The sequence below is a fragment of the Nomascus leucogenys genome, chromosome 21 (genome assembly GCF_006542625.1).
Source record: "Nomascus leucogenys isolate Asia chromosome 21, Asia_NLE_v1, whole genome shotgun sequence".
In the NCBI taxonomy this organism is placed as follows: domain Eukaryota; kingdom Metazoa; phylum Chordata; class Mammalia; order Primates; family Hylobatidae; genus Nomascus; species Nomascus leucogenys.
The window spans coordinates 43,492,980-43,519,709 of record NC_044401.1 but is presented as its reverse complement, the minus strand read 5'-3'; the positions used below and the strand labels follow the sequence as shown (position 1 = coordinate 43,519,709).

The following is a 26,730-nucleotide window of genomic DNA, read 5'->3' as shown; positions in this document are numbered from 1 at the left end:
TTCCAGGCAGAAGACTGAGGGAGTCTTTGCTGGAAAAACTCAATGACTCCAGAGACAAGACTTTTAGAATAGGACATAGAGGGTCTCCCAGTGAAAAAGGCTCCTCACCCAGCACCCCACGAGAAGCCCACCAGTCTCTATGAGCCCTCCCATGGAGTTTCCAGTGAGCTGCTTAGTACTTTACTCTTAAAGCAAACAAACAAAGATGCTTTTTTATCATGTAATTTCATACACACACAAAATCAAAGAGAATTGTACATGAACCCCGTGTATTCAATAGCACTTAAAAGCTTTAACAATTATCAGCTCATGGTCAATCATCTTTCATCTACATACGTCCCCCCATGTCCCTGTCCTAAAGCAAATCTCAGACATACATAACATCCAGAAATATTTCAGTATACATTTCTAAAAAATAGGGATTTTTTTTTTTTGAGGTGGGTCTGATTCTGTCACTAAGGCTAGTGGCACAATCATTACTCACTGCAGCCTCCAACTCCTGGCCTCAAGCTGTCCTCCTGCCTCAGCCTCCCAAAGTGCTGGGATTACAGGTATAAGCCACCATATCAGGCTGGGATTCTTTTTATTTAAGTGGCCCAAAGTTAATAACTTCATATCACTAAAAGTCCAGTTAATGTTTACATTTCCCTACTTGTCTTATAAAATTTTAAAATAATTTTGGTTATTTGAATCAGGATTCAAATATGCTGCAGTGTGTTGATATGTCTCTTTAAAACAATATTTCTCTCTGTGCAATTTTTTATTGAAGAAACCTGGTCACTTGTCCTATCGAGTTTCCCACAGCCTGGATTTTGCTGATTGTAATGCAGGTGGCATGACTGAACATGTTGCTCTCTTCCCTGTATCACCTGTACATTGATTGTTAGAGCTAAAAACTTCATTCAATTTAGATTCTGGCAAGATTACTTCATAGGTGTTCTTGTGTCCTTTCTTTAGGAGGTACATAGTGTCTGATTTTCTCTCTTTTGATGTTAGTAATCAATGATGATCTTTTTCTAGATCCTTTAATTCTTTAGGTATTACAATCAATTAGCTGGGCTACTTCTATAAAAACAAACATTTTAGGCCGGGCGTGGTGGCTCATGCCTGTAATCCCGGCACTTTGGGAGGCCAAGGTGGGTGGATCACCTGAGGCCAAGAGTTCAAGACCGGCCTGACCAGCATGGTGAAACCCTGTCTCTACTAAAAATACAAAATTAGCCAGGTGTGGTGGCATGCACCTGTAATCCCAGCTACTCAGTGAAACTCTGTCTCAAAAAAAAAAACACCTTTTCCTCATCTACTACATGATGACCCAATGATGTAGTCATATAGGAAAGGCAGGATAAATATTTGATATTCCATCTTTACCTACCAGTTTTCAAATAATGAGCTGATTTGCTAGTATCTTTCAATGGTGATCAATTAGTCTTTTATTCTTATGTTCACCACAGACTCGTGGATATAAACATTGCTGATATCTTTCAATCCATTGCAGTTACCTTTCATGACTACCCCATCTTTCACCAGTGGGGACCTCTTCATGTTGGCTCCCGGGTCCTTTAGACCCACCCTAATCATCTGTGATTACGTCCTTGCTGTCTGATGTGACAAAGTTTCAGCCTTACCTTGTGCATTTGCTGCCCCAGATCTGGAATCAGCCATTTCTCCAAGAAGCCCTGGTTCCTTTCTGGGGGAAGTGGTTAGTAATTTATTTTTAGGTTAGAACAAATAGCCAGAAATCACCAGACATTTGAGGAAAGCCTCTAAAGTGAAAGAGAAGGCCAACACAAGCAAATGGAATGAGAAATACTGTCAGAAACAGAAACAATGAGAGAAATAATTTAAAAAAAAATTTGGCTGGACAGGGTGGCTCACGCCTGTAATCCCAGCACTTTGGGAGGCCAAGGTGGGTGGATCACCTGAGGTCAGGAGTTCAAGGCCAGCCTGGCCAACATGGTGAAAGCCCATCTCTACTAAAAATACAAAAAATTAGCCGGGCATGGTGGCAGGCGCCTGTAATCCCAGCTACTCAGGAGGCTGAGGCAGGAGAATCGCTTGAACCTGGGAGGTGGAGGTTGCAGCGAGCAGAGATCGTGCCACTGCACTTCAGCCTAGGCAACAGAGCAAAAGTCTGTCTCGAAGAAAAAAAAAATCAATTAATGATAAATAACCAATTAGTATCTTCTGAGATATACAAAATATTTTGTTTATAAAACAGTAAACTTAAAATATGGAAATTTAAAATGTGATTGGAAAATAAACTTTGAATTGAAGGATTAGAAAATAATGTTGAAGAAAAACCTACCAGAACAACAAAAAACAAGGAATGAAACATAGGAGAGAAATATCAGAAAACTAGAGGATCAATGCACAAAGGCCAAGAGTGGATTGGAATATTAAGCATTCCAAAAAGAGAACAGAGGAAAAGGTGAGGAAGAAATTAAGGATGAACTAACATAAGAAAATTGGCTGAAACAGAGAATGAGTCTTCAATGTTAAAACGTTGACTGAGTTCCCAAAAGAGACCCGTCTTAAGGCACATCAGTGTGAAATTCAGGACACTGTTATGAAGGAGAAGATCCTCAAAGTTTCCAGGGCCTAAATCAAAAAAGAAAAAGAAAATGTCATCAGACTCCTCAACAGCAATGCTGGAACCTAGAAGACAATGGAGGAATAAATGCCTTTAAAATTCCAAGTGAAAATTATTTTCAACCTAGAATTTGGTATCAAAACTACCAATCAAGTATGAAGAGAGAATAAATCAGACATGCAAGAATTTGAAAAATTGATCTACCATGTTCCTTTTCCCAGGAAGATACTGGAGATGTGTTACACCAAAATAAGCAAATAAATCAAGAAAGCGGGAAACATGGGATTCAGAAAGCAAGAGAGGAAAGAAGGTAAGTCCCAGGCTAACAGTCAAGCAGGAGGCCTCAAGAGCAGCCAGAACACTAGGCAGGAGGATGGAGGTTGGGGGATGAGGAAGAGGATGGGAGCTTACAGATTATCTGAATCATTTGTGCATGCAGTAAGAAAATCATATTGAGGCCAGGCACGGTGGCTTACACCTATAATCCCAGCACTTTGGGTGGCTGAGGGGAGCAGATGACTTGATACCAAGAGTATAAGACCAGTCTGGGCAACATAGCAGGACTCTGTGTGTACAGATAATTTTAAAAACTAGCTGAGTGTGGTGGTGTGCACCTGTGTTCCCAGATACTTGGAAGGCTGAGGCAAGAGGATCACCTGAGTTCAGTGTTAGGTTTTGAAGGGAAGGTGAAGGTTAAAGAAAGACACACACACAGCAAGAGGGTGGCTCAACAGCAAATGCAGGCTTTATGTCCAGCATAAAACCCACAGAAGTGGGAAACTAGCCTAACGCCAGAGCCCACTGCTGCTTACAGGCTAGGGGTACTTATAGGTATGGGCGGGAGGGGTCTGGGCAGTATGGCTTGCTGCCCAGCGGGATATTGATAAGATGTTCCCATGATGAGGCGGTTCTGGCCCTTATTCCCGTGGGATGTCATCATAGTGTTCCTTGGACCTTTGCCCAGCAAGATATGATAGGGATGTTTCTTTAGTTGGGCCTTTGTCTACCTTGTGGTCAGGTGATTAGGAAGGATGTTTCTCACAGCCCAAATGCCTGGGAAATGTTTCACTTTGACCAAGGTTTGCAAAATAGTGGGGAAGCTTAAAATGGTGCAGTTTGGACTAACACCCAGGAGGTCGAGGCCGCAGTGAGCCATGATCGTGTCACTGTACTCCAGCCTGGGGGACAGAGCAAGACCTTTTCTCCAAAAAAGCAAAAAAAAAAAAAAAATCATATTGAGAGGGATGTGTAAGACCTGTTGGACATTTGGGGAAAATCAGTGATAGGGCCGTGCAAAACAAGCAAATGGAGACAATCAAGACAATTATTCAGTCCAAGAAAAACAAAACATTGTCCAAAAAAGGAAACCTTTTCAGAATATGAATATTTCATTGATTCTCACTCACGTGCACATGTTTTCACATTTTAACGAGTCTGAAGTTGGGACGTGTCTTTCAGTCAAAGACATCTGACAGTCACTATCAGCCAGGTGCAGTCTTGATGTTGCCATGCCCGTGCAGGTGTGAACTTAGTCATTTTTTCTGGTGTTCTGACCAGACAACAGCAACCCCTCGACGTTTCAGTCCACAGACCATTTTAGGATCACATGAGGGAAGAATGTGAGTCCTGGTGTGTCAGAAAACCTGTGGGCATCTTTTGGTATGGTGCTCACTCTGTAAGCGTCCAGACTTGCAGGATGAGGCCAATGGTATGGGAGAAAATTGTGGAGATCAGAGTGGAACGCTCTTTAAGAATTATTGCAACACTGACACCTAGGTAGTTCAAAGAATGGTTCTCTAAACAGACAAACACAAAAATGAGCACTGACAACTCTAAAAAGTGATTCAGAAGAGATGAACACTGAATTCAAAGGTTTAAGGATACTCAATTTTGCATATATTTTTTGTATGCCAAGATTGATATATGATAAAACATATGTCTGAATAAGAGCACTTTCAATATGTGTACGTTAAAATTTTAACTAATAAGAGCATTTGATTGGCAGCAATTTTCTTTCTCAGTGGTTCATATTACAAGTTGATGGTGCCATACATTCAGTGAAATCTGGGGTACTGGCTGTAAATACCAATGTTGATTTTAATTAAAACTGTCATTATAATGGGAGGATGGGGAGACGGGAAATGTTATGTGTGCTTTGGTGCGGGGAAGAACGGTGGTGGGTAAGTGGGAAAAATCTTCACCTCCGTAACAGGAATTCAAAAGATGAAGACTGAGATTGATACATATTTTTTAGAAATCGATTTTAAAAAACAGAGAAACAACTAAAAGAGGTGAAGGTGGTTGTCCTTGGGAAAAGGGGTGGGGTATGGGAGGAGTGGGTCGCCAGGGTTTTAATTAATACGTTTTAATGCTATTTAACTTTTTAAACTCTGTGCATCATTAATTTGATAAAAATAATTTTTGAAATAAATTAAAAATAAATAAATGGTCTCAAAAAAGCCATTCTGTGCTGTTCTCTCTATAAACATATATACGCTTTTTGGGGCATATGGCCTAACTTTTGGTTAGAGAAATCTATTCACTGTGAGAGGCTGCAGGATGTGGCAGAAAGAGCTTAGTTCCGGAGACAATTGTCTGGATTCACATCTTGAGTTTCTCGCTTACTAGCTGTGTGACCTTGGGCAACTTGCTCCGCCTCTCTGGACTTTAGTTTTCTTCCCTGTAAAACAAGCAAAAGGCTATGTGTTCCACTGTTTTCTGTGAGGATCGAAGAGAAAGTGTGTCAAGTCCCTGGCACAGTGCCTGTCCCATTGTTGAGTTCAGCATAACTTTAACTCCTTTTATGGTACAGCCCCCCCTTCAATGGGATGAAGGCTGACCCTTTGATGTGCTGCTCTGCTCAGAGACTCGAGGACCCTTTGGTCATGCGGTGCTCCCAAAGCCACCCACCATCCAGGGCTTTTGGCTTGCACAACTGCAATGTTTGTGGCTCATTGCTCTTTTCTGTCCCCCGAAGCCCCGAGATTTCTTATTTATGTCCCTCTCTTCTCTCATATCAGGCTCAGCCTGGGAGTATGACAGTGCTCAGTTGTTTCTGTCCAGATGAACACCATGGCTCTGTGGCCAGACTCAGGGGTCCTTTGCTCTTCTCCAAGATCTGGGAGACACAGAAGCCTGGGCTCCAAACTCATCACTCAGCTCCTGAATCCAGGGTGTGCAAGAGTCAGCCTCCCTCTGCCTTACAAAGCAGCCATCACTGGGGCAGGTTGGCTGTGGGCTGGAAAGCAGAGAGAGGCCTGCTGCTCGCTCTCCTGGCCCCCTGCCTGCCCTCCCACACTGCAGCCTCTGGGGCTCTGCAGGCAGTAACTTCGTGGCTAGAAACAGCCTTGTTAGAAATTAAAAGCAGGTGGGCTCTTTTTTTTCCCCTCCCCATTTGGGTGACAGAGCTGCTTGCTCAGGGCTCCCTCTCCCAGGACAGGTAGGCCGTTCATGTTTATACATGTGACCCAGAAATATATAATGAGCCACACCAGGGCTGTTGACATTGCCTGGACGTGGAGGGCATCACGCCTCCCTTCAGCTGCTGTTCAGAGAGAGTAGAGGCAGAATAGATGAAGGGGAAGAAGGGATCCTGGGTTGGGGACAGCCCTCCCCTAATGCCATGGGCATGTGAGAACATGGCATTGTCCTGCAGGTCCCCACATGAAAGCTGTGTCCCCAGACACATTATCCCACGGCAGAGCATGAGCGATGCTACCCGGGAAGCCGGAAGGAAAGTGCAGACAGTGGGGGTGGGAGGGAGGAGAGCAATTAGGAGAGGGGAAGTCCTAGCCCTTAAGACTGTGGGAACACACACAGCCTTTGGAATCAGAAATGTGGGCTCCAGTCCCTGCTCTACACGAGGTTCTGTGTGACTTGCTTAGGTCACACAGAACCTTGGTTTTCCCCATCTGTTAAGGAAAAAGCCCAGAGTTGTCACTAGAAAACTAAATCTCCTACATTCAGGGTTTGCCAAATGTTTTCTCCCTTCCTGCCTGCCACTCAATTGAGGGCCATCTGGCACAGAATAGGCGCATTCCCCACTCAGGGCCTGGGGTGGGATTGAAGGTCCTTCGGCCACTTCCAGCTCCCTGGCTGACTCTGAGGGCAGAGCTGCGTGGGGATGATGAAAGATTCAGAAGCTGTTCCTCCAGGCCTCCTCTGACCCAAGCAGGCAGTGGGGTGTTGGGATGAGGGTGCCCACCTGTGAAAGTCCTCTGGGTAAGGAGATTGGGAGCCCTCCCAGGTCCATGTGGATGTAGTGAGAGGAGCCCTCACACTGCAGACCATCCCTGCTTCACAGCTTCCTGTCCACTCCCGACACTGGCTGCTGCCTGCTCTGGTGGCGAGTGGCAGTGAATGACACAGCCATGTGATGTCTGTGTGTTCCTGTGTTCCTCCCCCAGGCCACAGAGTGGGCCTCCAGTGAGGACACGCGCCGCTCCTGCCAAAGCAAAGGGAAGACTGAGGTACGTGGTCTCGGTGGTCCAGGGGCCTAACCTGGAGCTGGAAGGAGGCCTGTGGTTGTGGGGATGGAGGGGGTACTTTGTGGACATGAGGTCCCCTGCTGGAGAGGCCTGGCCGGGATGAGCTGGGGCTCCTTGGGCAGGTGGGGATACAGCCCTGTGGCAAGCTGGTCCCAAGCATCTGAGTGAGCAGTGATGCGGAGAGATGACCTTGGTGGGAGGGGACGTCCACAGATGTGACTCGGACATCGGGACAGGTGGATCTGGGGTCAAGTGGAGTGTTTAGAATACTTGTTGGCATCCATGACGCAATGGTGTGAGGGTGAGATATCCAGCATCGCACCTGGAGAGCTGTGCTGTCTGCTCCTTTCCTTCCTGCCTCAGGAGGAGTGTCAGAACTACTTGAGAGTCCTGATCGTCGCCGGCCAGAAGGTGTTCATGTGTGGGACCAATGCCTTTTCCCCTGTGTGCACCAGCAGACAGGTGGGCAGCTCAGGGTGGAGCAGGCTGAAGGGGACACCATGCCGGGGGTTCTCCTGCCCAGGCACACAGCCTTAAAGGGGGGTTGCCAAATTTTGCAAACAAACAGACACCCAAAACAGAAACAAAAGGACACCCAGTTAGATTTGGAGTTCAGATAAATAATAAATGATAGTTTAGCATAAATGTGTCCCATGAAGTATTTGGGACAAACTTATACTAAAAATTTACTCCCTGTTGGTCTGAAATTCAAATTGAACTGGGCCTTCTGTATTTTGTTGGTCAGGCTTACCTTGGAGGGTCCTGACTGGGGCTGGAAGCAGATGGAGCTACTGGGAGGACTGCTCCCTCAGAGGGACCATGAGCCGGGCAGTGAGATGACGCTGGAGGAGGGGAGAGGCCCAGAGAGACTGGGGACCAGGAGGAAACAAAACTCAGATGGAAAGAACAGGCAGCCCCAGGGCCTCAGGGAAAAGTGTCCGCTTCTCCCCATTGTCCCCAGGTGGGGAACCTCAGCCAGACTATTGAGAAGATCAATGGTGTGGCCCGCTGCCCCTACGACCCACGCCACAACTCCACAGCTGTCATCTCCTCCCAGGGGGAGCTCTATGCGGCCACGGTCATCGACTTCTCAGGTCGGGACCCTGCCATCTACCGCAGCCTGGGCAGTGGGCCACCGCTTCGCACTGCCCAGTACAACTCCAAGTGGCTCAATGGTAAGGAGGCCCCCGTGCCAGGGGTGGGGACTCCCCTGGTTCTGATCCCACCAGCCCACCCTGAGCCCCCCATTCATTCTCCTTCTTGCCAACCTCTGCAAGCGCTCCCACTTGCCTCATCAAGGAAGAGGTCCAGAGTAGGGCAGAGTAGACCGGAGCATGCTAGAGATGGGCCCCAGATGAAATCACAGATGATGTCCCGAGGCCACAGAACAGATGGAGGATGGGCTATTAGGAGAGAGGGAGATAATTAGGAATTGTTTAGGAAAACAAGTTATGGATAAGAAGAAATTATGGGGCCAGGTATAGTGGCACATGCCTGTAATCCTAACACTTTGGGAGGCTGAGGCAGGAACGTCTCTTGAGGCCAGGAGTTGGAGACCAGCCTGGGCAACATAGCAAGACCCTGTCTCTAAAAATAAAAATAAAAAATAAATCAGCCAGGCATGGTGATGCATGCCTGTATTCCTACCTACTCAGGAGACTGAGGTGATAGGATGCCCTGAGCCTAGGAGTTTGAGACTGCAGTGAGCTATGATCACATCCCTGAACTCCAGCCTGGGTGAAAGAGCAAGAGCCAGCCTCTTAAAAAAGAAAGAAAGAGAGAGAGGTTATGGAAAGGGCCATATAAGTTTCCTAACCCTTGGGGTTGACCCCCTGCTTCCTCACTAACTATTAGGTTGGTGCAAAAGTAATCGCGGTTTTCGCCATTAAAAGTAATGGTGAAAATTGAGATTCCTTTTGAACCAACCTAAATAGCTGTGTACTTGAGCAAGTACTTAACCTCTCTGTGCCACAAGGTTGTATCTGTAAGATGGGGATAATCACAGGATTTACCTCATATGTTGATCAACTGGATTAATCCACATAAAGTACTTAGGATAGTGTCTGGCACCCAGTGACAGGTGGGCGGTAGCACATGTTTAATATTATAGCTGCCCTTGGTATTGGAAGTGGGAAGCGAGTTAGTTAGGGCCCCCAGGTCACCAAGCTTGCAGAGAGAGAGATGTCAGGATGCCCATCTGGGAAAACTGAAGTAGTTGAGTCCTCCCGACTCTGCCGTCTTCTTCCCCCCTGGCCTGCCCTGCCCCTTGTTCCTCTTCTGCCCACCCAGAGCCAAACTTCGTGGCAGCCTATGATATTGGGCTGTTTGCATACTTCTTCCTGCGGGAGAACGCAGTGGAGCATGACTGTGGACGCACCGTGTACTCTCGCGTGGCCCGTGTGTGCAAGAATGATGTGGGGGGCCGATTCCTGCTGGAGGACACATGGACCACATTTATGAAGGCCCGGCTCAACTGCTCCCGCCCAGGCGAGGTCCCCTTCTACTATAACGAGCTGCAGAGTGCCTTCCACTTGCCGGAGGAGGACCTCATCTACGGAGTTTTCACAACCAACGTGTGAGTCCTGCCCTCTGCCAGCCCCTCGCCTGTGATGTCAGGAGCTGGCCTGGCCTCACGGCCTGGTGGGCTTCATCTATAAAATGGGGACTGCCGTGCCTCCTGCTGGGGGTCATCTGAGGATTTTGTGACTTACTGCTTTTGGAGCGGTAAGCACGTGTTCTGGGTTGCTGGGAAGGGTAAGCCTAGGCCAGAGATGAATAAAGCAAATGGATCTGGCTTAGGCTGCATGAAGGAGGAACAAGCTGGTGATGAAGGTGGAAAAGCCTGCCTTGGATGAGGGGATGTAGCCATGTGGGGGAGGGGAGCAGGCAGCAATAGCCACAGGGAGGCTCAACAGGAATTCACTAAGGTCCCTTCCTACCTCAGGACTATGTGATTCTGCTGAATCTAACCAGCAGTCTTCTGGTAACCCTGCCATCACCTCCCACCTAGACTGTGCTGGAAAACCAGGCTGGGAATGACAGCCCCTTTTGTTTCCTAGGTGTGAGGACGAGTAACCCTCACAGATCATGGGACCCTCCTCCCACAACCTCCCTCTGTGTAAGAGGCTAACCCAAACAGGTGACTTTGCTATAGACTAAGCTTGTCCAGCCCACAGCCTTTGGGCCGCATGTGGCCCTGGACAGCTTTGAATGAGGCCCAACACAAATGTGTAAACTTTCTGAAAACATTACAATACTTTTTTTTCTTTTTCTTTTTCTTTTTTTTTTTTTTAGACGGAGTATCTCTCTGTCACCCAGGCTGGAGTGCAGTGGTGCAATCTCAGCTCACTGCAACCTCTGCCTCCTGGGTTCAAGCGATTCTGACTCTCAGCCTCCAGAGTAGTGGGGACTACAGGCACGTGGCACCACACCTGGCTAATTTCTTGTATTTTTAGTAGAGATGGGGTTTCACTGTGTTAGCCAGGATGGTCTCAATCTCCTGACCTCGTGATCCACCTGCCTTGGCCTCCAAAAGTGCTGGGATTACAGGCCTGAGCCACCACGCCCAGCCGGCGATACATATTTTTTTTTCTCATCAGCTATTGTTAGTGTTTAGTGTATTTTATGTGTGGCCCAAGACTATTCTTCTTCCAGTGTGGCCCAGGGAAGCCAAAAGATTGGACACCCTGATATAGACAATGATGGACGGGCACCGAGACCAAGGAAGGCACTGGCTGCACAGCGTGCTTTGTAGGAACACCAGAAGCCTATAAGCCATGGAGTGGTGTTTGCTCACTTTGGGCCCCAGATAGCAGGCACTGGATGAGGGCCAGGCTAGCTATAGGAAAGACAGTGTGAGAGGGTGGACCGAGATGAGAGTCAGGAGTAGGTGGCGAGGCATCGAAACTGACCCCATCAGTGTGGATTCTAAATAGTGTATTTATTGCATGCCTTCTCCATGCAGGTGCTTGTCCTCGTAGGGGTGCGGCGTCAGGGAGCAAAAGCAGACACGGTTCTGCCTTTAAAAGCTTAAACAGGGTGATGGATATTAAACAACATATTTTAATCATGATAAATGCTACAAAGGGAAAGGGCAGTGTGCAGAAAAGCCTCTAACAGTATAGAGGAGTGGTGATCAGGGAAAGCTTCCTGTAGGAAGTGACATCTATAAGATGAATAGGAATAAACTAAGGGAGAGGAGCATTCCAGCCTGAGGGAACATGTGCAGAGGCTGGAGGTGGGAAGAAATGTTTCAGGAGCTGAGCAGAGATCAGTGTGGCAAGACATTTAAGGGTGAGGAGAAGAAAGACAGGAGAGGAAGATGAAGGGGTAGGGCAGGGAGGGTATGTCCCAAAAGACAGACTGCTTTAATCTTTATTCTAAGAGCAAGGAGAAATTATTGACAGGTTTGAAGCAGGCCAGCAACCAGCTCGGAGGTGCATTTTGAAACGCTCACCACTCTGGCTGCCATGTGGAGAATGGATTAGGAGACTAGACAGGCTGCAGGCAGACCACCAGGAGGACAATGCAGCATTCAGGGGACTAGAGTGGGGCTGAAACCAGGCAGAGGTGGAGAGAAACGGACACATTTGGGAGAAGAACTAAATGCGAAGAATATAACTGAAGGCGTTTGGTATGGTGGTTTCCTCTCTGTGAGCTGTTCATGTAAGATTCATGGAAACATGCTTCTGTGACTGAAAGGGTCTCCTGGGTCATCTGAACTCAGGGTGTGGCAGGCTATGGCATAAATCAGTGGTTTGGTAACCAGCTTTTGTAAATAAATAAATCAGAGTAGAATGAAATAAAATATCAGAGTCTTAACATATTTAGTAAGGGTAAGTTCATAAAACTTCTTTATGGATGTGTGCATATTATACTGAGTTGTAGGGTAAAATATATCTCTTACCATGGGCCATGGACTACAATGTTTGAAAGCCACTGTATTTCAGCCTCCCGCTGGATAAGGGAGGGAGGAAGGGAGGCAGCAGCACAGAAGGATTCACCAGTGCTCCTTGTCAGTGGATCGTTCCCAGGGGGTTTACAGAGTGTGAGGACCACATCTCCTCCCTTTGAGATCCCCCCGTGGTGTGCCAGACTCATCATAGATGCTTACAGAGCCTTGGGAATTGGACATGACAGCTGGCTATGGGGTTTATGAGGAGGGTGCCAGGTCTTACAGGGAGGGCCTTGCCCCACCACTTCTTGCCTTTCAGAAACAGCATCGCGGCTTCTGCTGTCTGCGCCTTCAACCTCAGTGCTATCTCCCAGGCTTTCAATGGCCCATTTCGCCACCAGGAGAACCCCAGGGCTGCCTGGCTCCCCATTGCCAACCCCATCCCCAATTTCCAGGTACAGAATCTCCTCCTTTTCCCTGTCTTCACACACTGCCTTATCCCCAGATTACCAGCCACAGGCTGATTCCTAACTGCTTAGCACAGACACCAGACCTGTCCCTGCCAGTCCATGCCCATCTCTGGGGTCCACAATGGTTCCCTGAGGGTATTAGCCTCTATGACTGTGAGGGAGAAAAGGAGAGTGGGTGAGGGGCAGTGCGAGGAAGCATGCTCGGAGCCGTCTCTAAATGTGAGCCCACACGTCCAGGGAGGCAGGGAAGTGGGACCTCAGCTCTCCACAGTGTAGAGGACCAGGAAAGCACTACCCAAGCTGTCTGGCTGGAATTTGGGAATGTTAGCCAGAGCTTTCTCACAGTGTGTTCAACATGGGTACTAATTCCCGGAAGTGGTCAGTGCTAGGAGTGGTCAGGGTGTGGTCAGGGCCCAGCCGTGGGTAGTGTGAGCATCCCCCATCCTGCAATGGAGAAGGGGAAAGAACCAGGGGGCAGAGGAGGCTGCTGATGGTCGACTTTCCTGTTCGCCCAGCTTCCCACCCAGGGGGTGGGATGGAGCTGGGAAAGACCTCAAGCTTTGCAGTCCTACCATCTAGCCTATCTCTGTGAGACCTTGGACAAAAAAGTCATCCAACCTCCTTCAGTCTCTTTTTCCTTATCTGGAACTAGGGATAATACTGTAAGAGATAATACCTCACAGATATGTGAGAAGGTTCATATGCCTGGAATGTAGCAGATGCTCAGTAAAAGGTGGTTGGCTTCCAGCTTTGGTTTAGAAATCATAAGAACTTTGAGCTGGTAAGGATGCAGGAGAGGGACAGCAGGCTTGGCCCAAGGTAGGAGAGGGGCATCTGCAGCAACAGCATAAAAATCACCAGACACTCGTCCACACTCAAATTATCTGTTTTTAGATAGTCCAGTCCCCTTTGCTCTCCTCCCTCCTCTTCCTCAACCGTGGCAGGATCCTCCTTCCCCAACTCCCCAGTCTCCTGTTCTTAGATCCCAAAGAAGAGGCATCCCACCCTGGAAAGGGTGCAGGACGCCCAGCAGGGATGCTGGGGGTGGGGGTGCTGGAGAATCAGCGTCCGCTGCTGTGGCCACCTGGGTTGCCAGGAGGAGGGAGCCGGCGGGGGAAGGCGGTAGCCCTGGTGGCCGGGCGCGCATGACCTGGCTCCCCGCGGCAGTGTGGCACCCTGCCTGAGACCGGTCCCAATGAGAACCTGACGGAGCGCAGCCTTCAGGACGCCCAGCGCCTCTTCCTGATGAGCGAGGCTGTGCAGCCGGTGACACCCGAGCCCTGTGTCACCCAGGACAGCGTGCGCTTCTCACACCTCGTGGTGGACCTGGTGCAGGCTAAAGACACGCTCTACCATGTACTCTACATTGGCACCGGTGAGCCGGCCCGGCCCAACCTGGACTGCAGGTCGGGGGTGGGTTGAGGGACGGGGCGGGGCTGCAAGCTTCCCGGGCCTTCAAGGCCACCTTGATCTGGCTCCCCCTCTCCCCCAGAGTCGGGCACCATCCTGAAGGCGCTGTCCACGGCGAGCCGCAGCCTCCACGGCTGCTACCTGGAGGAGCTGCACGTGCTGCCCCCCGGGCGTCGCGAGCCCCTGCGCAGCCTGCGCATCCTGCACAGCGCCCGCGCGCTCTTCGTGGGGCTGAGCGACGGCGTCCTGCGGGTCCCACTGGAGAGGTGCGCCGCCTACCGCAGCCAGGGGTAAGCCGGGACCGGGGCGGCTCCCGAGGCCCCCACTGCGGAGGCGGCGCTTAAGAGGCTGGGCTTTGGACCCGGGAGACCTGGGGTCGGTCCCTGCAGTCTCCACTAGTGTGCCTTAGGACAAGTCACTCCACCTCTCTGAACCTTGGTTCTCTGCTCGTAAAACATCTTGCAGGGTTTTTGTGAGTGTTAATTGAGATAATCTCCATAAAGCACTTATCAGTACCTGGAGGAAGTGTGTGCTTAGCAAATTTTGGTGGGCGGCTGTTGTTATCCCTGTTGACAAACACATAGCTAGGGCCAGTCAACCATCTCTAGCCCACTTGATTTATTCTCAGTCCCTTCTGTACAGAGACGTCTTTATCTTTGAAGCCACAGCACTTATTGCCCAGATATGGGGGCAGATGGAGATGATGCTTTCAGTGAGCCCCACGTTTTTGCTCCTCTTGCTTCCTTCCTTAGAAGAGGTAGAGAGGGCTGCTGCAGGTAGGGCAGAGGTGAGGCGCCACGTGGAGGAGTTGCCCTGGCTTCCCACTGCTTCTGAACTTGGTTCTTCATGCCATAGCTTCAAGTGGACTCACAGATTTGACAACTGTGGCATCAGTGGTTAAGGGGGAAACCAAAGCCTATTCCAAAGCCAAATGGAAATGCAGCCCAGACTCCTACCACCCGAGGCTCTCCCAGGCTGCATCGCCTCATTTTCATGATACTCAGAAGCTGGCACCACCACAGCCACGTGAGCTTCTGTGGCCTTTGCAACCGAGAGTCCTGGCTGTGCCATCTGTCCTCAAGATTCGGAAGACAAATGGTATCCATGATACAGGGCTGTTCTTCAGCTCCAATGGGGTGTGCTAGGAGCTGGGCAGAGGCCTGTGGGGCCAAGAAGAGCTGGATGATCTTGGTGAGGCAGCCAAGGAGGGGGAGTCTCAGGGCAGACACTCCAGCTCCCTTCAGCCCCAACACAAGTCTCCATCAGTGAGACACCACACACTTACTAAAACCTACCATGTTCAGGGCACTTTGTAAGACTGTTGGTGTGAGAGAAGGCAAGAGAAATAGGCCCCAGACACTGACTTCCCTCAGCTCTCCAGATATCTGGGTAGGAAGAGAACCTCGGCCTATATCAGACATGTGGGGAGAGATGGTCGGGTGTTGGGGGAAGGACTCACATGGCGGAACCAGACACACCTGGAGCTCCATCTCAACTCCATCATCTACTAACCATACGATCTTGAACAACAGAATCTTTTTGAGCTTCGGCTCTCTCATCTGGAAAATGGGGAGACATTTGATGGAGCAAATGATGTTTAACAGGCAGAGTTGTAAGGATTGGGACTAGTATTCAAAGTGCCCAGTGCAGCAAATCACAGGTGGTAGCTGGTATCTTTATTACTTTTTATCTCCCCAAATGCATTTAGGAGCCCTCCAGCCTCATAGGCCCTCTGGAGTCTCACTGAATATAGTCAGTACAGCTTGGCAGTGAATCACAGGCTTTCACATATGGCTTGTTCTCCAAGAGGTTGTAAATCCTTAAAGGCAAACCCAGTGTCCCTGTATTTTTTATACTCCACCAGGGAGCCCCACCCAGCCCAAGGTACCAAGTGGCCTTCCACACATGACTGATCCTTCAGTTGACTGATTGTTTGGCTTGAGAGGAGTTTGGTGAAACTCAGCAGAAACATGGGGAATGGGACTGGAAACTGGATTGAGGCCAACTGAGAAGGCCAAGGGAGGATTTTGACTTGAATCGTGTGGCTGTGGGCACTGGAGTGGTCCTAGAGCAGTGGAGTGCAGTCACGGGCTGTGTGAAAAGATCAATCAGACAGTGGTGAACAGCACTGTCATGTAGCAGGTGGATGGTCCAGGTGGGCTAGTATGGCTCTAAGCCAGATCTGAAGGAACGGGGCCTGCAGTGGACGGGAGGAAGGAAAGGGGCTGGGATGTTCAGCTCCAGTGGGGTGTGCTAGGGAGGCCTGTGCTCACGTTCTGCAGAGAGGGGCTGGGGAGCTTGTGTAGTGTGCCCATTGCACTCTTGCCCTGGAGCAAGGCAGAAAGAGGTCAGTTTGGAGTTTGGTGCTTTCATCCTATTTGGTTTCCTGACTTTGGGATAGGAGCCCTTGATGTGTACAGTGAAAACCCTGCTAAAAAACTATAGGTGAATCCAAAAAGTGTGAAACGCAAGGTCACATTATCGGAAGATTAGAAAAATGGCTACAGCAAGTACACACAGTCAACAAGCTGTGCACTCCAGGCGTCTGGGAGCCAACTGCCACAATATATTAGAATTTGCACTGTTGTGGGGTGTGTTGTCACAAGGTTTTACTGTGTCCTAGGATAGACATTTCATGCTTTTTCCCTCATGCCTTCCAAAACTGGCAGGAAGATAAGGGTGGGTAAGCAGAGGCCTCTTCAGGCTCCCTCCTCTGCCCAGGATCCAGGGGCTTATCTCCAACTGCCTCTTTTCACTCAGGAGAATCTCAGCCCCACGGGGCACCTCCAAGACCTGGCCTGACCAGAGAGAGATCAGTGCTCCCACGAGGAGGAGCTGGGGAATAAACTGCTGACTGGCTCTGCAAAGCGGGTGTTTTATGCATGAACCACCCCTTTCCTCCTTCCAGCATGCCTTTCACCCTGCCTTTGAGAGGGGTCCTCTACCCCCAACTCATTCACAGATCTCCCCTGGCTGCCCCATGAGCACAAGGAAGGCCCACTCTCAGCCATTTTTTGCTCACAAGCTCCAGAGATACCTTTTCCACCCTGGACAGCTCCCACTGTGAGACTACTACACCACAGTGCTGGAATCGGCCTGCCTGCAACTTCCATCATCCATCTCTGTCACGCCTCCGAGCCCATGGAATGAACCTGTTCCTTTTTGTAATGGCTGCTTGAGACACTGCAGTTAAAAACAAAACAAAAAAAACCACACACACACACACACACGGTGATATATTATTGGTCTGATGGCTCCTTTATGAAAAGAACTCTAAACTGCCACCCATTTCTACAGTCAGAGACACACTTTAAGTCTCTTATCCTTGGAGCTTTCATTTTTCTTAAGAGCGTTCCCTGCTCTGTAAGCTTTGAAGTGGCCTTTGGCCAAAAGCAGCAAACGTGGTTCCACTTGAGCCAAGGAGGCAGTTATCCCTTTTATTCATGAGAAGAGAGCTCGGGCACTGGCCCCAAGAAGCCTCAAGGGTCCCCTCAGGCTGCCAGGGAAGGGGCAAGGCAGGCGTGTCCATGGAGAATCTGGTATCCTCTTTCTTCTCTGGGACTTAATTGAGGGCAGGGGAAGCTGAAGGGGTGAGAGGGCTTGGAGAAAGGAGGTTGGAGCCAGCATCTACTCCATGCTTTTCTTCTTTCCTATTCTGCCATGGTTTGGAAGGACAAGACACTTCATCCCTTGGCTTGGGAATCTTGGCCAAAGTGGCCCCTGGCACAGCAGTTCTCAACCATGGGTACACAGCAGAGTTATCTGGGGGGTATTTAGAAGATTCCAGTGCCTGGGCCTATTCCAGTCCAAAAAGCCAAAGTATAGCTTAGTGGGCTTTTTGTTTTGTTTGCTTACGCTTTTTAAAGGATGCCCAGGAGATCCTAATTTGCAGTGAAGACTGGGAACTCCTGCTGTAAAACTGGTTAGGCTCTAGATGGAAGAAGGAGCAAGAGGCCAATTGCATTTCTCCAGAATCTTCTGCATTTGTCTTATATAAGCTGATTCGGGTTTTCTTGTCTTACCCATTTTCTCTGCTGACAGACATTTGTTTTTGATGAATAGAATATTGTTTATTATTATTATTGGTCACTAGGTATGGCTAATTCTTTTTTCCAGTTAATTTGTGTCACTTAGAAATGCCACATCAGCTGCCTCTAGAGGTTGATACCCCTTTTTGAGGGCTGAAGGAAATAAATTCAGGAGTGGGCTTTGCTGAGTTCTCATTGGTTGAATTTGCTAGCAGACCTCTTGATCCCAATGTCAGCCAGTAAGCGGAGTCTCAAAACCACAGGTCGCTGGGACTACTTGTGTACATGTGTTGCATGTAGTCCCACGATCTCCGGTTTGATGGACTCTGCTGATGAAACACCCTCAAATCAAACCATTGATCCCAGAGGAAAATATGACCACACTTATCTTGTACATTTTACCCAAATTGTCCTTGAGTGAATAAACTGGAAACAGATTCCCAAGCAACAGTTAAGTATTCTGGATTCCTGGGTGGGCCACAGTGTGCTCACCGGGCTTCCATGATTGCCTCACTTATATGAGGCTGCAGGTTGGCCCCGAGCAGCAGACAGTACTGTCCTCTTTGCCCTCCTTTGGTGACAAGGAGAAGCCCCACCCTCTTCTTTGTATAATTAACCTCATTTTTCTCTGGGGCCTGACATGATCTAGTGAATTCACTGCAAGTTAAGAATTCATCTGACGGGTTACTCTCCCTGAAGCTTCAAGAGATAAGAAAAATTCTACCCCAGGGACGCCAAAAGCTGCAACTCTTAGCTCTTCATCTGTTTGTTTGCTTTTGGTGTATCTCTTTAGCTCTAGGCATCTTTGGCCCCTTTGTCCAATGGGAAGATCCCTCAGCAAACTCACAGAATGGTGTGAACTGCCCACCAGGCTCCATCTTCTTTGCAGGCCGGTACCTCCTTCTCCAAAGCCTCTTCTGTTTTCCAACCTCCAATTTCTGAGCTCCTGCTTAGTGCTCTCTCCAGACCCTCTTCAGCAGACTGGCTCAGAAGGGGGTGGAAGCTGGGGACAGGAACCAGAGGGATCGAGGTATCCCCCAGGATTGGCAGTGGGCTGAATGTTGGAGGGACCCTCCTTCTGGCACCAGGATTGGATACTCTCTGTACTTAGCAATGGATAGCAAAGCCTGATTCCATAATCCCCATAGACTTTTTCTCCCCTTTGAAGTCCTACTACTGGAGATTAGATTTTGCTGTTAAAAAATTACATGAAGACATCAAAAGGAGAAAAAGAAGAAAGGAGCTCTGGACTATGAGAAGTGGAGGCATTTGGGGCATGCATCAGTGTGTGAACCAGTTATCATTTTGGGGCCACTGTAGAGAGACCAGCCCTCAGGGTTGAGGAACCGAGAACTGGGATGTGACCTCCTACAGCTTGAGCTCATTCTCACGATGCTAAAGCACTAGACTCTGATTCCTGCCACTAAGCAGCACAAGCATGTGGGTGCTCCAGGTGACCATGGACAGTACCCAGGTGTCTGCTGATCCTGTGCTGTGTTTTGAGGGACGGGCTCATATTCAGTGTGTGAAATCAGACACAACCTCCTGTGGGAAGCAGAAGTGTTAGGGGAAAAGCATGGTCAGAAAGCTTAGGTCTGGGACCAGCTCCACCACCTATGATCTGTGTGATCTCAGGGAAACTACTTATCTCCTTGCCATGGTACAATGAAAAGGTTGTATAGTGGATCCCAGAGGTTCTCAGCCTGGCTCCCATTAGAATCACCCAGGGAGATTTTAAACACTACTTTGCCCCCAGAGAGTGTTGAGCGGGGTGGGCTCAGGTATTGATATGTTTTGAAAGCTCCTCAGGTGATTCTAATGTGCAGCCAGGGTTGAGAATGGCTGGATTAAACCATCTGTAAGGCTTTTTCCATCTCTAATGTTTTATGACTCTATGATCACAGCATGTGCCAGGGAGGCATTTCCTCTTTAGGTTCCTGTTAACCACATCTGCACCTGTGGCTGTGGGTGAGGAGTATGGGGCACCCATATTTGGGGAAAGCAGTGCCATCTCTTTTAAACGTGCAGTCTCTGGAGGATGAGGGTTTGAGTCCTGAGTCAGGTCACTGGGTTTCCCCCAGATAACATGGGGATAATAACAGTACCCACTTCACTGGGGTGCTGGATTTAAATTAATTCATGCTTATAAAGTGCTTAAAATGATGCCTTACACACAGTAAAGGCTCAATGAACTTCATTATTATCATGGAGGACAAATGGATGGAAAGTGGTGCACAGAGGGGAGTGTTCAGGTGTGTTCCTGAGATGCAGGTGAGGCTGGGAAGCCAGTGGGCTTGAGTCCCAGGACGTCTGTCTGGCAGGGCATGCCTGGGGGCCCGGGACCCGTACTGTGGCTGGGACGGGAAGCAGCAACGTTGCAGCACGCTCGAGGACAGCTCCAACATGAGCCTCTGGACCCAGAACATCACCGCCTGTCCTGTGAGAATCCCTTTGTGTCCTCCCATCTCAGACCCCTCCTTCAATTCGGGCTATGACTCCCCACCAATATTCCCCCAATCCCCTGAGATCTTGTGACTTCCCTGCCCTTGCCTTGGATAATAGGGGTACTGTCCCCCATGTGTGTCTGCAGGTGCGGAATGTGACACGGGATGGGGGCTTCGGCCCATGGTCACCATGGCAGCCATGTGAGCACTTGGATGGGGACAACTCAGGCTCTTGCCTGTGTCGAGCCCGATCCTGCGACTCCCCTCGACCCCGCTGTGGGGGCCTTGACTGCCTGGGGCCAGCCATCCACATCGCCAACTGCTCCAGGTATGTGAGGACAGGGCTCGCATGGTGTCTGCCTTGGACCAGGATGGGGAGAACTAGGGAAATGGGGCCCCCTCACTCGGGTGTTTGCACTAAGGGACAGAAACCACTTCAGGACTGTGCTGGGGACTAGATAGGTGTCTAATATCTGAGGCAGGAAACCTGAGCCCTGAGGGAGTTTCTCTCTAGTGAGAGAGAAGTTTCTATCTCTTGGTGACTCCTGATGCAAAGAGGAATGCTGGGAGGGCATGGAGGTCACTCCTAGACAAAAGCGAGCCTCAGTAAGTCTCATCCCAAACATGAGGAAGAGCATGGGATGGTGGCAAGGCAAGCAAATCTAGTGCCAATCCCGGATTGCCACTGTCTGGAGGTGTGGCTGTGGCCTAGCCACCTAACCACTCTGAGCTTCTCTTAGTGAGGATTATAGTACCCACCCAAGAGTTGTTGGGAGGGTTAAATGAGATACGGTATATACAGAGCTTGCACAGTGCCTGGTGCCTGGAGACTCCATAAAATAACTAAGCCATAATTTTAGACACTTTTCTTTTTTGAGACAGCGTCTCACTTTGTTGCCCAGGCTGGAGTGAAGTGGTGTGATCATGGCTCACTGTAATCTCCTGCCTCAACCTCCTGATTAGCTGAGACTACAGGTGCCTACACCATATCCAGCTAATTTTTAAATTTTTTGTAGAAACAGGAGTCTCACTATATTGCCTAGGTTGGTCTCAAACTCCTGGCTTCAAGTGATCCTCCCACCTCAGCCTCCCAAAGCTCTGGGATTACAGGCATTGGCCACCACACCCAGCCTTGGACACTCTTAAAAAAACTATTTCATACACATTTATTAATGTAGCCCTCACAGCAACCTCTTGGGGGTAGGAATACAATCATTATCCTTACTTTAGAGTACTATGAGGAACAGAAGGTTCTGGTAACTTGCCCAGGGTTTCAAAGCCAGCAAATGGTAGAACCCAGATTTGAAAATTGGAGTCAGAGTAGGCATGAGTGAGCAGTGTCTGAGGCCAGAGTGTTGGTTTCAGTGCAAGGACTGGGACCAGCTAGGAAGGCTGAAAGGGAGGCTGCAGATTGGAAAGGGGACTAGGGCCTTCTTCTCTAAAGAGTCTGCCCTTTTGTTCCCTGTGAGATACGTCCTTAGTCCTGAGCACAGCCTGATATATAGAAGAAGGCTCTCGATACATGTCTGAAGGAGGAATAAATGAACGGATGGATGAGCGAGTCTGCCTGAGATACCTGTTTAGGAGAAGATATTTCTATGTCACTGTCCAGCCCTTTCTGACAGCAGTAGAAAATACATCGGCCCAGAGACAGACTAGATCTAAGAAGCTAGGGCTCAGAGAGGCATCTGTCTCTGTCCCCTCCCACCCCGCCAGGAATGGGGCGTGGACCCCGTGGTCATCGTGGGCGCTGTGCAGCACGTCCTGTGGCATCGGCTTCCAGGTCCGCCAGCGAAGTTGCAGCAACCCTGCTCCCCGCCACGGGGGCCGCATCTGCGTGGGCAAGAGCCGGGAGGAGCGGTGAGGGAGTACAGGCTTGCTCTGAGGTCCCACACTTTCCCGGCCCCCCAGAAAGTGGCCTGGATTCTCCTCGTGATCCCGGGGACTCTCGTCCTTTCCGGTCTTGCACTCCCAGGGACCTCTTGTCAGGGAAGGGGGTCCCCCTCCCTGGATTGACGCCTCTGCCCCGACCCCAGGTTCTGTAACGAGAACACGCCTTGTCCGGTGCCCATCTTCTGGGCTTCCTGGGGCTCCTGGAGCAAGTGCAGCAGCAACTGTGGAGGCGGCGTGCAGTCGCGGCGTCGGGCCTGCGAAAACGGCAACTCCTGCCTGGGCTGCGGCCTGGTGAGGGTTGGGGCCGTGGGCCAGGGGCGCGGTGTGGGGGACTGGAGCCAAGGGGAGGGCGGGCCTGGAGGCCGCGGGGCTCTAAAGCTGCCTCCGCCGCCACCCGCAGGAGTTCAAGACGTGCAACCCCGAGGGCTGCCCCGAAGTGCGGCGCAACACCCCCTGGACGCCGTGGCTGCCCGTGAACGTGACGCAGAGTGGGGCGCGGCAGGAGCAGCGGTTCCGCTTCACCTGCCGCGCGCCCCTTGCAGACCCGCACGGCCTGCAGTTCGGCAGGAGAAGGACTGAGACGAGGACCTGCCCCGCAGACGGCTCCGCCTCTTGCGACACCGACGGTACCGCCCCGCGCCCGGCGCCCCCCTCCTTCCTCTCTCCCAGCCCCGGAGCGGTGAGGGCGGGGGCGGGGGCGGGAGCCCGGGGAGGCCCAGGCCGGGGTCGGGGTGGCCAGGCGCCCAGTCATTGAGGCCTAGCCCCTCCGCAGCCCTGGTGGAGGACCTCCTGCGCAGCGGGAGCACCTCCCCGCACACGGTGAGCGGGGGCTGGGCCGCCTGGGGCCCGTGGTCGTCTTGCTCCCGGGACTGCGAGCTGGGCTTCCGCGTCCGCAAGAGAACGTGCACTAACCCGGAGCCCCGCAACGGGGGCCTGCCCTGCGTGGGCGATGCTGCCGAGTACCAGGACTGCAACCCCCAGGCTTGCCCAGGTAACCCTGCACGGAAGGAATCCTTGGCCTAGGGAAACCCTGTCATCCTGGAGGCCCCAGTCCCCCGCCCCAGGCCTACCCAGGAACCCCAATGCCCAGGTGACCCCTTCTCCCTGCCAACTATGTGCTAGGGACCCCCAGAGCAAATTTCTGCCCCGGCCATAGATGCAATGCCTACTCCAGTGGAGTAGGGCCTCAACTTATCCTCCCTGTCCCTTTTTTTTTTTCACCCTTCTTAATGAGTTAGACAGGTAAGAAGCTTGATTGGAGGTGGAGGCGGTCACTCTCCCTCCGGGTGTCTCTGCTGCTTCCTGCGTTTCCCTCACCTGCCGGATGGGGTGGGGGCACTCCCTAACAGTGGACTGTTGGGTGGCGGGTGGCAGGGCAGAGTGGTCTGGGCTGGTATGGGATGGAAGACCGTCTTGGGCCCTGCCTGCCCCTACAGCCCCTCACACACCCCGTCCCCTTGCAGTTCGGGGTGCTTGGTCCTGCTGGACCTCATGGTCTCCATGCTCAGCTTCCTGTGGTGGGGGTCACTATCAACGCACACGTTCCTGCACCAGCCCCGCACCCTCCCCAGGTGAGGACATCTGTCTCGGGCTGCACACGGAGGAGGCACTATGTGCCACACAGGCCTGCCCAGGTACGAGGCACATCCCGCCAGGGCTGGGAAGCGCCACGGACCCACCAGGGGGGCCCTGGGCAGTTAACCTCATCCTACCCACAATCCCCAGAAGGCTGGTCGCCCTGGTCTGAGTGGAGTACGTGCACTGAGGACGGAGCCCAGAGCAGAAGCCGGCACTGTGAGGAGCTCCTCCCAGGGCCCAGCGCCTGTGCTGGAAACAGCAGCCAGAGCCGCCCCTGCCCCTACAGCGAGATCCCTGGTAGGTCTCCCTGCCAGCACCTGCACAGCAACCCTTCCCAGCCTGCACTCCCGACTTCCTTCTTCTTCTGAAGCTTGTGTCCTGGTGGGGAGCAGGGGACGCAGGATGAAACATGGAGGTGGAGGGAAGGAGATGCCGAAAGAAAACTCCCATATTTGCCTCCATGCGCACATTTAGGGTTTGGGCCCTCCTCATCCTGTGGATGGGCTAGCCCTTCTCAGAGGTGGGGTCTGAGGAGAGACGGAGGGGAATGAAGGCCCCCACGCCCAGTCCTATGGCTGAGTGTTGACCTAGAGGTCCTCCCAGGCTTACGCCTACCCTGCAGGGCCCCCCTCCTCTCGTCTCTGCCCCTGACACCCTGTCCGCTGGTCTTCCTGCAGTCATCCTGCCAGCCTCCAGCATGGAGGAGGCCACCGGCTGTGCAGGTAAAAGAAACCACCCCTACCTTATGCTGCGGTCCTCCCAGCCCTCCGGCACCCCACTCCAAAGTCTGGACTCTTTCCACATCCTGTTCCAGACAGCCAAGCTTTGTTGGGGGTCCCCACTGCTTTGAGATGGTGTGTAGGGTGGTCTGGGCAGTTCCCTCCATGCCCCCCAGCTAGGAAGCCATCATCAGTCTGTACCCAAGGAAGAGTCATCTGACTCTAGACCCTCTGGTTGCCACCTCTGACTTGAGCCACAGGGTACCTTGTGAAAGAGGTCCCCAGTGACAGCCTCCCCAGCCTCCCTGTTTCCTTTGGCTGTGGCCTCAGAGCCCTTTTCAGGATGCCTCAGAGCCTCCTGTTGCTGTTTCTGCTCCCAGGGAGGCAGGCAGGAGTCTGTCCTCTTCACAGTGGCCCTTATCTTACTACCTGCCTCTCTTCCCCCAGGGTTCAATCTCATCCACCTGGTGGCCACGGGCGTCTCCTGCTTCTTGGGCTCTGGGCTCCTGACCCTGGCAGTGTACCTGTCTTGCCAGCACTGCCAGCGTCAGTCCCAGGAGTCCACACTGGTCCATCCTGCCACCCCCAACCACTTGCACTACAAGGGCGGAGGCACCCCGAAGAATGAAAAGTACACACCCATGGAGTTCAAGGTGGGAGCCTTCTTGTAGAAGCAGAGGGCAGGGTAGGAGGGCAGGTTGAAGAGCGCAGGGGTTCTGGCCCTCAGCTGGGCGGAACTGGGCAGTGGTGGTGTGAACAGGGCACTGGATCCGCAGTCTGAGTGTTCTTTCATGACTGGCTTCTGGACTCCTTGTCCTGGCCTGTTCCCTTCCCCTGTGTGTTCCCTCACCCCTTTCTCTGGTTCCTTCTTCCTCCCACAGACCCTGAACAAGAATAACTTGATCCCTGATGACAGAGCCAACTTCTACCCATTGCAGCAGACCAATGTGTACACGACTACCTACTACCCAAGCCCCCTGAACAAACACAGCTTCCGGCCCGAGGCCTCACCTGGACAACGGTGCTTCCCCAACAGCTGATACCGCTGTCCTGGGGACTTGGACTTCTTGCCTTCGTAAGGCACAGAGCAGGTGGAGATGGGACAGTGGAGCCAGTTTGGTTTTCTCCTCCTGCACTAGGCCAAGAACTTGCTGCCTTGCCTGTGGGGGGTCCCATCCGGCTTCAGAGAGCTCTGGCTGGCGTTGACCACGGGGGAAAGGGCTGGCTTCAGGCTGGCATATGGCCACAGGTCCAGTTCAGCCCAGGTCTCTCATGGTTACCTTGCAACCCACTGTCACGCTGACACTACGCTGCCATGCCTGGGCTGTGGACCTACTGGGCATTTGAGGAATTGGAGAATGGAGATGGCAAGAGGGCAGACTTTTAAGTTTGGGTTGGAGACAACTTCCTGTGGCCCCCACAAACTGAGTCTGGCCTTCTCCAGCTGGCCCCAAAAAGGCCTGTGCTACATCCTGATTATCTCTGAAAGTAATCAATCAAGTGGCTCCAGTAGCTCTGGATTTTCTGCCAGGGCTGGGCCATTGTGGTGCTGCCCCAGTGTGACATGAGACCAAGGCCAGCGCAAGTTATCCACCTCTCCCTGGAAGTCTATACTCTACCCAGGGCATCCCTCTGGTCAGAGGCAGTGAGTACTGGGAACTGGAGGCTGACCTGTGCTTAGAAGTCCTTTAATCTGGGCTGGTACAGGCCTCACCCTTGCCCTCAATGCACGAAAGGTGGCCCAGGAGAGAGGATCAATGCCATAGGAGGCAGAGGTCTGGCCTCTGTGCCTGTATGGAGACTATCTTCCAGTTGCTGCTCAACAGAGTTGTTGGCTGAGACCTGCTTGGGAGTCTCTGCTGGCCCTTTATCTGTTCAGGAACACACACACACACACACACACACACAATCACAATTTGCTACAGCAACAAAAAAGACATTGGGCTGTGGCATTATTAATTAAAGATGATATCCAGTCTCCAAATGTCTCTGTGCATCTGTGCGTGGCCTCCTCTTGCATAGTCTAGGCAATCTGAGCAATGCATCAGAGTGGCAGATGGTCTCTCAAGGCAGAGGAAATGCCCCAAGTAGCCTTATCTTTAATAGATGATATCTTCCCATTTGTGGAATGGAAATACACACACAATGTACACATACATTGCCCTACACCCTTTTTGGAAAAGATGTTGGGGATAAGCAAATTCACAAGTGGGG

The 26,730-nt window shown here is 51.2% G+C and overlaps 1 protein-coding gene across 2 annotated transcripts in view; it reads left to right on the top strand.

The window, feature by feature from the left end:
* Window positions 1–26,500, top strand: part of SEMA5B (semaphorin 5B) — a 118,568-nt gene extending 92,068 nt beyond the window's left edge. The window contains exons 5-22 of one of the 2 annotated variants that reach the window (XM_030801896.1): window positions 7,000–7,062; window positions 7,444–7,542; window positions 8,042–8,255; window positions 9,370–9,655; window positions 12,294–12,429; window positions 13,612–13,819; window positions 13,937–14,144; window positions 20,204–20,321; window positions 20,473–20,654; window positions 22,043–22,186; window positions 22,363–22,510; window positions 22,620–22,845; window positions 22,992–23,210; window positions 23,683–23,853; window positions 23,945–24,094; window positions 24,475–24,519; window positions 24,964–25,169; window positions 25,398–26,500. In XM_030801896.1, coding sequence (XP_030657756.1) covers window positions 7,000–7,062; window positions 7,444–7,542; window positions 8,042–8,255; window positions 9,370–9,655; window positions 12,294–12,429; window positions 13,612–13,819; window positions 13,937–14,144; window positions 20,204–20,321; window positions 20,473–20,654; window positions 22,043–22,186; window positions 22,363–22,510; window positions 22,620–22,845; window positions 22,992–23,210; window positions 23,683–23,853; window positions 23,945–24,094; window positions 24,475–24,519; window positions 24,964–25,169; window positions 25,398–25,556 — 2,982 coding nt within the window. In that variant the 3' untranslated portion in view covers window positions 25,557–26,500. The remainder of the gene's footprint in view (window positions 1–6,999; window positions 7,063–7,443; window positions 7,543–8,041; window positions 8,256–9,369; window positions 9,656–12,293; window positions 12,430–13,611; window positions 13,820–13,936; window positions 14,145–20,203; window positions 20,322–20,472; window positions 20,655–22,042; window positions 22,187–22,362; window positions 22,511–22,619; window positions 22,846–22,991; window positions 23,211–23,682; window positions 23,854–23,944; window positions 24,095–24,474; window positions 24,520–24,963; window positions 25,170–25,397) is intronic. The other variant, XM_030801895.1, reaches the window with a different exon arrangement.
* The last annotated feature ends 230 nt before the right edge of the window (window positions 26,501–26,730 follow it).